The sequence below is a fragment of the Chrysochloris asiatica genome, unplaced genomic scaffold (genome assembly GCF_000296735.1).
Source record: "Chrysochloris asiatica unplaced genomic scaffold, ChrAsi1.0 scaffold00333, whole genome shotgun sequence".
Classification (NCBI taxonomy): domain Eukaryota; kingdom Metazoa; phylum Chordata; class Mammalia; order Afrosoricida; family Chrysochloridae; genus Chrysochloris; species Chrysochloris asiatica.
This window is the reverse complement of record NW_006408851.1, coordinates 2,573,308-2,584,512: the sequence shown is the minus strand read 5'-3', so window position 1 is coordinate 2,584,512 and position 11,205 is coordinate 2,573,308. Positions and strand designations below refer to the sequence as shown.

The 11,205-nt window shown below is 51.7% G+C and overlaps 2 protein-coding genes across 2 annotated transcripts; one reads left to right on the top strand and one right to left on the bottom strand.

The window, feature by feature from the left end:
* The first annotated feature begins 668 nt into the window (after window positions 1–668).
* PPP1R11 (protein phosphatase 1, regulatory (inhibitor) subunit 11) lies at window positions 669–3,213 on the top strand. Its single transcript, XM_006875650.1, has 3 exons — window positions 669–1,009; window positions 2,241–2,349; window positions 2,949–3,213. The coding sequence occupies exons 1-3, from the start codon at window positions 941–943 to the stop codon at window positions 3,149–3,151; spliced, it is 381 nt and encodes a 126-aa protein (XP_006875712.1). The 5' UTR covers window positions 669–940; the 3' UTR covers window positions 3,152–3,213.
* A 1,753-nt stretch (window positions 3,214–4,966) lies between these two features.
* Window positions 4,967–9,771, bottom strand: RNF39 (ring finger protein 39). The gene is made up of 4 exons (XM_006875649.1): window positions 9,289–9,771; window positions 7,280–7,302; window positions 6,972–7,063; window positions 4,967–5,547 (listed from the first exon to the last, which is right to left on the bottom strand). Exons 1-4 carry the CDS (start codon window positions 9,649–9,651, stop codon window positions 4,967–4,969), a joined length of 1,059 nt encoding a protein of 352 aa, XP_006875711.1. The 5' UTR covers window positions 9,652–9,771.
* Between the last annotated feature and the right edge of the window lie 1,434 nt (window positions 9,772–11,205).

Sequence of the window (11,205 nt, the reverse complement as noted above, 5' to 3'; positions counted from 1 at the left end):
GTGGTTTCTCCCCTTAATCTTATCTCCAGCCCAGTGACAAGCTCCAGTCAAAGAATGCAGTTAAATTCAGTTTCATAGATAAGATTTAATCCTATTTTAATATACCAATGTACTATGTTAAATACCTCTTTCCCATTACAATGGGAATCAATGTTTTATGCACTTACATCAGAGCCTAGTAGTAACTGTAAAAACTCAAGTTGAGTACATGGAGTGTCCTGTCTGCACACTTACAGATACATGCCATAGGTTACAACCTCAAGTGTGTTTTCAGCTGCATCAAAGTTCTATTTCCCTAATTCTCCAAAGTAACGATCAGGAAACTGGAATTGTAGAGTGATTACTATTGCCCCTTAGATTTCTCCGCCCCACCCTCACCCCCGGAATAAGGATCTCGGGCTCAGCTACAAAACATCTCAATCTTGGGGCCTGCGATTGTTCCGGCCTCAGCCGGAGCGGCGACCTATTGGTAGCACCATGCCGGTCCCAAATCTTGGTAGACAACCCCTCCTGCTTTATCTCTGGTGCGCTTGCTGTCGCGTCCTTCCCCTTAATCACCACCCACTTCTTTACACACACCCGCAATGACGCTCCTTCCGCTAACTAGCTAGTGCTTGAGGCGCCTGCGCAAGAAGACGGAACTAATCCAGTCGCGCCTGCGCTCTCACGCATTTGGCGAGGGGAAGGGAAAAGGGGGGGCGCCTACAGAAGTCGTCATACCCGGAAGCCGGTAGCCGGAAGTGGAGTTGGGCTGATGATACCTTAGGGTGGGGAAGCGGAGGCCCAGGAGGAGGGGGATTAAAAAAAAAAAAAAAGAAGGCGGAGGACCCAGGCTACTACTCTGAATCTGATACCCATTCGCACAGATCTCAGAAACACAGAAAAAGGAAAGAGTGTCTTGTCCCTGTGCCTCCCGTCCATCCTGCCCTCAGCCGTAGCCATGGCCGAGGCAGGGACCGGGCTGAGTGAGACCGTCACTGAGACAACGGTTACCGTGACAACCGAGCCCGTGAGAAAGGCGGGGGGCTGGTGCTGTTTAGGGGTCTAGAAGAACCCAGGAGGGAGGGGATAGAGCAGTAGAGAGCTGCTCCAGGGCCTGCTAGGAGAGCTGGGCGGAATTGGGTTGAATATCTGGGGTTTGGAGAATCATTAGTATTGAGGATAGTTGGATGGTGCAGGAGGCTATTTAAGGGACATGTAATGGCTTAGAGTTCGGATATAGGTGATGTAGCTTGGGTTGGTGGTGGTTTAAATAATGAAAAAAAAAAAAAAGTTGGGGCTAAGGAGCAAAGGTACTGGGGGGATGAAGTATAAGCATGATTGGAATTTAGCTGTAAGTAAATGGAACTCGAAGCATACGTAATAGTTTCTGAACTGTTGAACGTAAATGAGTGGAAGGAATAACAACAACAAAAAAGGAGACGAAGATAGTGTTTTGAGAAATCAGAGGGGAGACGTGAGATGAAGAAATAAGTAGTGTTTTTGCAAAAACAGATCAGGGTGTTTTCAAGAGGAGGTGGCATTGGACTTAATCTCTGCATTAAGGAATTTTCAAATAGTAACTTGAGATGCCAATATGCTAGGGAATAGATGGATTGTGGTTGTTAAGTGCTGTTGAGTCGGTTCCTCCTCACAGCAACCCTGTATAGGGTTTCTGAGGATTGGCTGGTGGGTTTGAACTGCCAGCCTTGCAGTTATCAGTCCAGTGCTTATCCTACAACACTGCACCAGGACTTCTAGGGAATAGATGAATAGGAGGCGGCAAGTTCTGAACTAGATCTGAAGGGTGAGATCTGTAGGGTTTTTCATGGACAAAAAGAATTTTAAGGGGGCAGGGAAGGTGTTCTGGAGAAAGAAAAGGTGATCAAAGATTAGACATTGGAGACAGAATACAGATTTCATTATTAATACCACCAAGAATGATTTGCAGGAAGACAGAGATACTTCAAGGATATGTTGCTTTGAAGATTTTCTGGGTCCTTCCCTTGATTAGGAATTATGTCTTCTCTTTACATTAGCAGACATCAAGAACTGCAATTAATGCTTCAGTATTCCTTGGGGGACTTCCTGAGGACAAAGACCTGTTCTATTTTATCATTTCCCAGCACTCATTTCTTCTAAGTGCTATGTCTGTGGTACTGACTGAACTAGGAAGAGATGCAAAAAGGCTGCTGGAAGGGAGTGGGAATGGTCATCAGGAAGGGAGTAGATAGGTATGTCTATCCTTCTTAACCTTCCAGGAGAACCGGAGTCTAACCATCAAACTTCGAAAACGGAAGCCAGAGAAAAAGGTGGAATGGACAAGTGACACTGTGGACAATGAGCACATGGGGCGCCGCTCATCAAAATGTGAGTAGCCATTGGTGCATAGGATTGGTCCATAGGAGCCCTGGAGTATGGCTCCGCCCTGCAAGTCTACCTTAAATCTACTGGATACCTTGAGGCCCCCAGATGCTTATGATCCTGTTGCTGTCTTGCTGGTTTTGCGACATTAGAACCCCACCTACTGCCATCGAGTGAGTTCTGACTCATAGCAACCTCATAGGACAGAGTAGAACTGCTCCCGTAAATATCATTTTTCTCACTCAGAGTTGCCTGGTGACTTTGAATGCTGACTCTGCAGTTAGCCCACTTTGTCACCAGGGCTCCTCATGGTTAACAATAGAGAAAAAGAGGTAGAGAGGGGGTTTGGACTGGGCTGTGTCTAGGCCTGACAGCAAGTGACTGCAGAAATGGGGTTTTTGATTTCTGACTTGAAAAGGAGATCCCAGGACATGAAGGTTGGGTGCCTGAGTCCCAGAGGGTGGGCCAGAGGAAATTGTGTCCTGGAAAGTAGGAGGAGGCAGTGGCCAACATAGGAATTTTCCCTGGGCTCAGTGGGAATGGAGCTGATGCTTCAACGTACTCTTCTTTTTTTTAACTGGGCTCCCTTCCCCTTTCAAATCCAGGCTGCTGTATTTATGAGAAGCCTCGGGCCTTTGGCGAGAGCTCCACGGAGAGTGATGAGGAAGACGAGGAGGGCTGTGGTCATACACACTGTGTCCGGGGCCATCGCAAAGGACGGCGTCGTCCATCCCAGGAACCGACCCCCACCACCCCTCCCCAGCCTCCTGACCCCTGCCAGTCTCCTCCAGGGCCAATGCAGCACTAAATGTCCTCTCTCCCTCACCATTCTTGTGTCTGTCTGGCCTTGAATGTATCATGTGGCTACTTGGGGGTCAAACCCAGGGTTCAGTCCCTTCTCTAGTCCCCCTCCTTCCCTCTCCTCTGCATGATAGAGGGAAGAAGGAGAGGAGGTTGGACAGAGGTCTTGGAATTCTGACTTGCTGCTATACCAGAACCCAGGCTTCTGGGTTCCCCCAGCCCTCGTTCCTCCTCCTTCCTTTCCTATCAAGGGTTCTAGGCGTCTTGGTCTCAGTCTCTTTCCTTGTTCTCACTGCCAAAACAGCCTGTCCTGGGATCCAGTTATCTCAGCACCACCCTACCATGCACTCTCAAGTATTTGAGTCCCAAACCCTTAAATTGGGTTTTTAACAGCCCCAGTTTTCACTGCTAAGGTCCCAGTCAGATTCAGGCAGTCTTACCCCAGTTATGCTTTTTAATCCTGGCTTAGAGCTCTTCCACTACCATACTTATGCAATCCTAACGGGTCAGTGGGATGTGAGGTCTCGTGGCAGACCTCAGAGATCCTCTTCAGCCCACTCCCTGGAGCCCTCTAGAAGAGTTAAGAGAGGCCTTTGTCATTCTCACCTCTACTGGAAAAAGGAACAAAGAATAGTCATGTCCTTTCTCCCCACCCTTCTCAGGGGATCTCTAATTCCTGACAAAGCTGGCTTCCAGACTGGTCAGTTAGTGCTAACTATCTCCTTTGCCTTTGGTCTTCCAGCTTCTGAAACAGATCCAACCCAGTCTCGGGGGCATGGATTCCTAGGAGAGGAATGGAAAGAGGGAGCAGAGAGATGGGGGTGTCCCCTTACACTCTTACTTCTTCCTTCCTAGGCTTTAATGTCTTTCTCGCCTAGATGTCCAAGTCTCTCAGCCCTCCCTGCCCCTTACTGTGATCTGGGCATCTGTCATTCCCCCCATGCCTCTTGACATGCATGGTTGCAGAGATCAATCAAATCCATACCACCATGGCGGTCTCATTTATTGTCACAGATGCACAAAATAAATAATCCAACATCACAAAACGTGTTAAATATGGACCCGTTTATACACATGGGAAAAGGGGTGAGCTTATATACACAAGCACGAGCTTTGGGGTATCTGGACTGTTACCAGGCAGAGAGGAGAGGTAGTACCACTGGTTGGTTCCACTGTATATGTGCAGGAGGAAGACTTAAGGTTCTTCATGGAGAAAAGTTGTGAACTTAGGAAGCACTCATGCATGGGGAACTGGCCCACCAAAAAGAAAAGAAAAAACTGCTAAGCTTTCCAGAGGGCACTGAGGCCCAGGCCAGAATTAGGCCTCCTCGTTTTTAGGAGAAGGCTCTTGTCTAGAAGTTTCAAAGTGCACAAGCCTGAGGGCTGTGCAGCTAGGAGAGGGTAGAATAGGAGGTCAATTTGAGGGAGCTTAAAAAAGTTCATGGACAAATGGCGTTTCCCATGAACTTTTTGAAGCCCCATCAGATGTGACTAGCAGTTAGTGCATCTGTGTGGTAAACATGGGTTGATTCTCAATACTGATAGGGCAGGGCCTCCTCTCTAAATCAGATCTGGAATTGTGTAAAAGTGGGGAACACAGGGGTAGCAGTGAAGAAGAGTTCCAAGAAGGAAAGGTGGGAATGGATTCCGCTTTGGGTGTAGACACCTGAAGACCAGTTGAGGTCTCCCTATTTGGGGGAAACTGAGAAGGGAGGGAACTTGAATGTTCTGCCAATGAGCAGGTGATTCCTGGATTGAGTCTGAACGTCTAAGAGGAAGCAGCCGTTGGAGGCTGAAATGAGCTGTGGGTTGGATGGGATACTCAGCCTTCTGCGGGTATGATGCGAAGCGGGGTTCGGGGGTCTCGGGTGCAAAACAGTGGGAAGATGCGCTCCCCCAGGGGGCCTGGTGACTGGAAGGCAAAGAGGAGATCAAGCGAACGGCCGTCATAGAAAGCCACCCGGCCCCTCTCCCAGTCTAAGTCCACACGAATACGCCTCGGCGGGGGCCCAGTGCCGCCCAGTGGGGTAGGTTCGGGGGCCGTGAGGGCCCACAGGCGGCCCCCACGGTCTTCCACGGCCCAGACAGCCCCTGCGGGGCACAGTCCAACTCGGCCCTTGCGTCGCACTGACTCCCCGGCTGCCCCCACGGCGTAGCGGCTCTCCCTGTCATCCTCATCCTCCCCAGAGGAGTCCTTGCAGGAAGCGGTGTCCGCTGTCTCCACCTCCCAGCAGTGGCGTCCAGCACCGAAGCCCTGTGCGCCCAGCACGGCTGGGAGCTGGTCGAAACGCGCAGGGCTGTCAGGGGGCGCGGGTGTCCCTGGTGGGGCCAGGCGGACACTGCGACAGTCGGAAGAGATGAGGAGGCCGCGGTGCGCGGTACGGGGGTCCAGGGTCAGGTCGGCTGGAAAGGGGGAGACAGAGAGGACTGCGTGAGACGGGTGGATAGAGGTGCTAGAGGCCCCCAACAGCTGCAGGCAGAGAAAAGAGGGCAAGGGCTATGAAAGTCAGAACACCCTGCACACTGACCTCTAGAATAGGACTCGGGGGCTGGTCCTGCTGGCTGGGGAAAGGGGGCACAACTCAGAGATCAGAGTGGTCAGAAATGGGCTAGTGAGACAGATGGTGACTTCCAGGGAGAGGTGAGGACAGATACCTAGGCACTGGCAACTGGGGTGTGGTGTGGGAGCTGGCTCTAAAGAGAAAGACGGATACCAGAACCACAGGTGATGGAGGGGCGGGGCAAAGGGAGGAATCTAAGACAGCCTGAGAAACCAGCCCACCCACCCACAGGAGCAGGTGCAGCTGTGGTGTGTGCTGGTGTTATGTGCCGTGGAGTCAGTTCCCACTCATAGAGACCCTGTACAGGGTGTCTGAGGCTATAAATCTTTACAGGAGCAGAAAGCCTCATCTTTCTCCCTCGGAACAGCTGGTTATTTCAAACTGCTGACTGTGAGGTTCGCAGCCCTATTCGTAACCATTATGCAGGTAGCCAGACTTAGTTCTGTAGAGAGGGTGGGATAGAGGAGAGAGATGATGATGATGTAGTTGTTAAGTGCCATGGAGTTGGTTCCAAAGCACAGAGAGAGGATTTCCAAGGAGCAGCTGGTGGGTTTGAACCACTGACCTTTTGGTTAGCAGTCCAATGCTTATTCTACAGTACCACACCAGGAGAGAGAAGCTGATGACAGAGACCAGAAAAATAACCATTGATTTATATATTTACGGGGGTGCTTTAAGGAAAGATTTCTGGATGAAGAGTGTTAGAAACAATCTGGGTTGGGTGGGAGGGTGGGTGACCAAGAGGATGAAGTGTGTTCTCTTGAAGTTTAAAGAAGAGTGGTGGTGGGGTAGCCCTGAGAGTGAGTTAAGAAGGAACTCTGTATACCCCTAAAGCTGCTGCAGAGAAGGCCCAGCATCCAGGAACAGGGAGATGCTGAAGTTCTGGGACTCTTATGGAGAGGGGTTATGAGACAAAGTAGAATAGAAGGAGCTCTGGTAGCGTAGTGGTTATGAACCAGGCTGCTAACCTCAAGGTCAGATAGTTCGAAACTACCAGCAATTCCATGGGAGAAAGATGAGGCTTTCTGCTCCCGTAAAGATTTACAGCCTCGGAAACCCTATACAGGGTCATTATAAGTCGGAACCGACTCCACAGCACACCACCACCAAGAGGCAATTGACCTCCAGGGATCTACTCTGAGAGCATACAAGAGAAGAGGAAAATATGGCTGGGCGATGAGGAACTGAGATTAGATATAAAAAAGACCCGATCATCTCTGAGAGATGATCACACTCATTCAGTTCCCTCCCTCCTTCCTTCCTTACCAGTCAGTCTGTGAAGCATGTTTTTGACCACTGGGTAATCTTCAGGGAAATCATCCTCTGAGTTAGATGACTTGGGCATTGGGGCATCAAATCTGAACAGATCAGGGAGCAGTGTCAGGAAGTCAGTAGACACCCCTCTGTTCTGGGATGCCCTACTGCCACCCCACTCACATCTCTAAAATAGGAAGGGATGAAGCCATCCCCAGAGAAGCAGTCTATGAGTAGGGTCAGAGGTGTGTGCACTAGGGCCCAGAGGAAAGGTGGTGGTATGGTGCTGGGAAGTGAACAGGAAGGAACAGAAAACTCACCGTCTCCATGTCGTCCTCATATCCTGTGGTGGGCAGAAGAAAACACGGAAGTGAGCTCTGGGCTTCATACTGTGGGAGCCTTGTATGTTCTCCCCTACCCCTCCCCAGGTGTAAGTGGGTGGGACCCTTTCCACCTGTCAGTGTATTCTCGCCTCTTTATCCTCCCTCTCCTTCTCCCCTTCCCCTTTCATGACCCTTCCTTCCTCTCACTCCATCACACATGCCACCTCTTCCTTGACCACAACGGTCCCCTTAGAGCATGCAGAAGGCTGCCTGGCCTTGCTGTTTGCTTACCACTTTCTCTTCATTCTCCTTACTCTACTCCCTTTGGTCCTTTCCTTCCAGCTCCATTCCCTAAGGGATCTTGGTTCTCTTTCTCTAACCTCATCCCTGCTGTTTCTTGCCCTCAGAGTTCCTGCTGTCCGCTGTTTCCTCAGCCCATCTGTCTCTTTCAGCGGCTCCTACTTTTTTCCACCTTACTGACTTTATCCCCAGACAGTGCTCCACCTCCCTCTATCACACACACCCAAAGCCCTTGGACCAAACTGACCAAAGAGTTGGTATATAAAAACGTCATAATAAAGCTGCTTCCCCTTTTGCCATAAAAGCCCAGTAGCATTTATTGGCTCTTTGTTTTGTGTCTCTCTAACCTGACCAGGTAGGCAGGGTAGGTTGGGCTTGGATGTGTTCCATGAAGTTCAACAGATCTGCAGGATACCATGGAACTTAGAAGGGGGTTGAGTGCTCCCTCCTCACTTCTAATACTTGGATACCCCCCCACACACACACACAGAGACTTCAGTGTCCAGTGGGGGTGGCAGGAGCTGGCCAGTCTGGTAGAGATGGGAAGAGAAGACAATTTGCCTAATTAAGCCAATTACATCTAGACTAATTAGGTTTGTGAAGTCTTCAAAGGGAGGAAGCTAGGGCTGCTGGGGAGAAGCCAGTCGGAAATCCGGATGCCTGGGGGTCGGGCTAGGGAATGAGGTTGGATGAGTGAAGCAGGGACCCAGAGGGGTATAAGGGTGGTGAATGGGTGCAAAGAGCTGGGATGTAGAAAGGAGCCAGGAGCCCCACCGGCTGCTGCTCTCCCAAACCTGGCTTCCTCCCACCACCGCCCCTGCCTGGAGCCATGGGAGGAATGAAGGACAACAATAATAAACAACAGGCAGCTAGGGCTGGGGCAAGGGACCAGCACCAGGAGCCTACCACATTCCTCAGCACCCCGCACCCCCCAAGCCTCACTCCTTTTGACAGCCCATTCCTACCTGCCTTTTGCTGAAGCTTCTCCTAAGCCTCCTCTATCCCTTCTCCCTTTCTCTAGTTCCAGTTGGCCAGAAGCCATTGGCTCTTTCCCCTCTGCCAATCTCCTTCTGGGACCTGAGAGGCAGCCTTCACCTTCCTCCCTCAGTTCCCAAGCTCTCCTTAGGGTCTCCCGTGGCTATGTGCCCTGTCTGTTCCAACTCATAGCGACCCTGTATAGGAGTTCCCAGGCTGTAAATCTTTAGGGAACAGAAAGCTTCATCTTTCTCCCACAGAGTGGCTTGGTAGATGTGAACTGCTGGCTTTGACCTAGCAACCCAACTCGTAACCCACTACACTACTAGAGAAAAATGGGACCTCAACTTCTTGGCTTCTTCTCCAAGTCCTTCACTCCAGATCCTCTCAGAAGACCCAGGCATCCATCCAGTTCTTTACGCTCTGAGCCAAGTGTCAACTCCTTTTCCACCATCCTTCCTGGAACCTCTCAACTCTGGGACCTGGCTCTTCCATTCTGTTTTTCTCTCCCCAACTCTATATTCCTTGCCTAAACTTCCATATAGTGAGGTTGGCCCAGGATCAGGCAGTGTTTCGTTCTGCTGTGCATAAGGTCGCTATGGGTCGGTACCGACTCGATGGCACCTAACAACATCAACAAATTTCCATAAGGGCCCGCTTTACCAAAACACCCACAGATTCGTTCTCTTCAACTACCAGGTCCAGACCCGCAAAGCGCACTCCCGCCTCACCTCTCCCTGCGGATCCAGGCTGCCCATGGTGGGGATGCGGCCCCCGCGGCGTCTGCCAGTGAGAGCCCCCGGCTCGGCCAGCTTCTCGCGCAGCCCACGGCTGATTCGCACCTCCACTGCCAGCCGCACGTTTGACCTCAGGCTGCGGCGGGGGCATGGCTGGCCACAGCACGGGCAGGCGGTGGGGGTCGCCTCCGTGCCGGTCGCCGGCGGGTCCCCCCAGCGGCGGGCCAAACACGCGCGGCAGAAGCTGTGCTCACACGCCAGGAGCACCGGGTCCTCGAAGGGGCCCCCGCACAGCGGGCACGTTGCCAGCTGCTCCAGACGCTCCACCAGCCCCGGGCCCAGCTCAGGCGCCTCCATGGGGAGCCCGGGTCTGGGCGCCAGCCCTTCCGCGACCACCGCGGCCGCCTTCGAGCGCGCAGAGAGCTGCCTGGCCTTGCTGCTTGCTGACTAGATGGCCCTCTCTCCTCCTCCCGCATTAACTTTCTGCACCTTTGCTGCCCCTCGCCTGTGGTTGCTTCGCGCGCTTCTCCAGGTGCCTCAATGTTGGTGAATCTCCCCACCTCACCAGGCTTTATAGGGAGGGAGGAGGCCCCCGCGGGAGGTAAACATCGGGCCCTTGCGTAACACCTCATCTGGTTCTCCCGCTTCTCGAGGAAGGTTTGGGGGAAGGGTGGGGAAGCCGGGACACCTAGATCTCGAGGGGAAATGTTGATCACTAGGGGGGCGCTCTGAGACCCAGATAGCACTGTGTGTGGAGGGTAGCCCCTTGCCTCGCCCCCCTGAAAAGCCGAGTCACCCCCTTGGCCTGTGGTATGAGGTGGACTGGGTGCCCGCGCTTGCTCCTGACATGTGTGTCCACATCGCCCTGGTATGAGTCATCCCAGGTGGCTGGCACACCTACATCTCGGGGCCGGAAACACGGATCATGGTTTGTGGCTTTGGTAGGCAGCTGAGTGTTACTGTGTGGCTGTCATTCTCAGCACCTCTCTCTATCTTTTTGCTTTACCTATTTTGGGCTTAAGAACATTCTGACTCTTTCGGGGGCGGGGTGGAGAAAGAAGGTGCCTATAGGCCTCCAGGAGCCAGAGCTCTGCCTCAGCTCTGCCTCTGGTTGCCTCTACCGGCCTCCATGTTACTTTCTGCCTATGTCAGTCTCTCTCTGGCTCCCTACTTCCCTCATGTGTTTTATTTTCATTTTTCCCTTTCCCCATCTACCTTGGAATAGCCCCATGGGATTATCTATTTAACTGTCTTCATTCACTGACACCCAGAGAACTGGAATTGTCCAAAGCCACAAGGCAGGGGAATACCAGAAGTGGAGCCAGAATCCAAATCTTCAGACTTTTGCCCTTTCTGTAACCGGACCCAACTTCTTTTTCACTCCAGATCTCTGGAACTCCTTCTGCAATTCTTTTCTGATCTTTTCCTGGGCCGTTTTCTCCACCTCCACCTCCATCTCTCTCTCTTTCTTCTGCGTACTCCTCCTCCTCCTTCCTCTCCCTTAGTCCTTGCTCCTCCGCCTCTCTCACGATAGATCTTTCCATTTATCTGTCTGGATACCCTCGGGTGTTTGTGACTAAGTAAATATCCAGGTGTCTACAACTATGAACACACACACTGTTGTACAAATATGCGTATGCATTGTTGTTGCTGTTAAGTGCATCAAGGCGGCTCTGATTCATAGCGACTCTGTATAGGGTTTCCGTGAGTTCGCATTACCAACATGTAAGTGCACAAACTTACTAGTGTGGCGCTGTAGGATAAACACTGGATCACAAGGTGGGCTTGAACCACAGGTCGGCAGCTCAAACTCACCAGTTGCTCCTCAGAAACCCTATACAGGGGCACTATGAGTGGGAACCAATTCAATGGCACTGAACGACAGCAACAACACTTAAATAAAATGCAAAC

What these genes read in the sequence shown, in the direction of transcription:
- PPP1R11 (XM_006875650.1), top strand. Translation starts at nt 941, where the DNA reads ATGGCCGAGGCAGGGACCGGGCTGAGTGAGACCGTCACTGAGACAACG. An exon ending in TTACCGTGACAACCGAGCCC is followed by an intron (nt 1,010 to 2,240) that starts GTGAGAAAGGCG and finishes TTAACCTTCCAG; the next exon opens with GAGAACCGGAGTCTAACCAT. An exon ending in GGGGCGCCGCTCATCAAAAT is followed by an intron (nt 2,350 to 2,948) that starts GTGAGTAGCCAT and finishes TTTCAAATCCAG; the next exon opens with GCTGCTGTATTTATGAGAAG.
- RNF39 (XM_006875649.1), bottom strand. Translation starts at nt 9,651, where the DNA reads ATGGAGGCGCCTGAGCTGGGCCCGGGGCTGGTGGAGCGTCTGGAGCAG. An exon ending in ATGAGGACGACATGGAGACG is followed by an intron (nt 7,064 to 7,279) that starts GTGAGTTTTCTG and finishes TGATCTGTTCAG; the next exon opens with ATTTGATGCCCCAATGCCCA. An exon ending in CATGCTTCACAGACTGACTG is followed by an intron (nt 5,548 to 6,971) that starts GTAAGGAAGGAA and finishes CCCCCTTTCCAG; the next exon opens with CCGACCTGACCCTGGACCCC.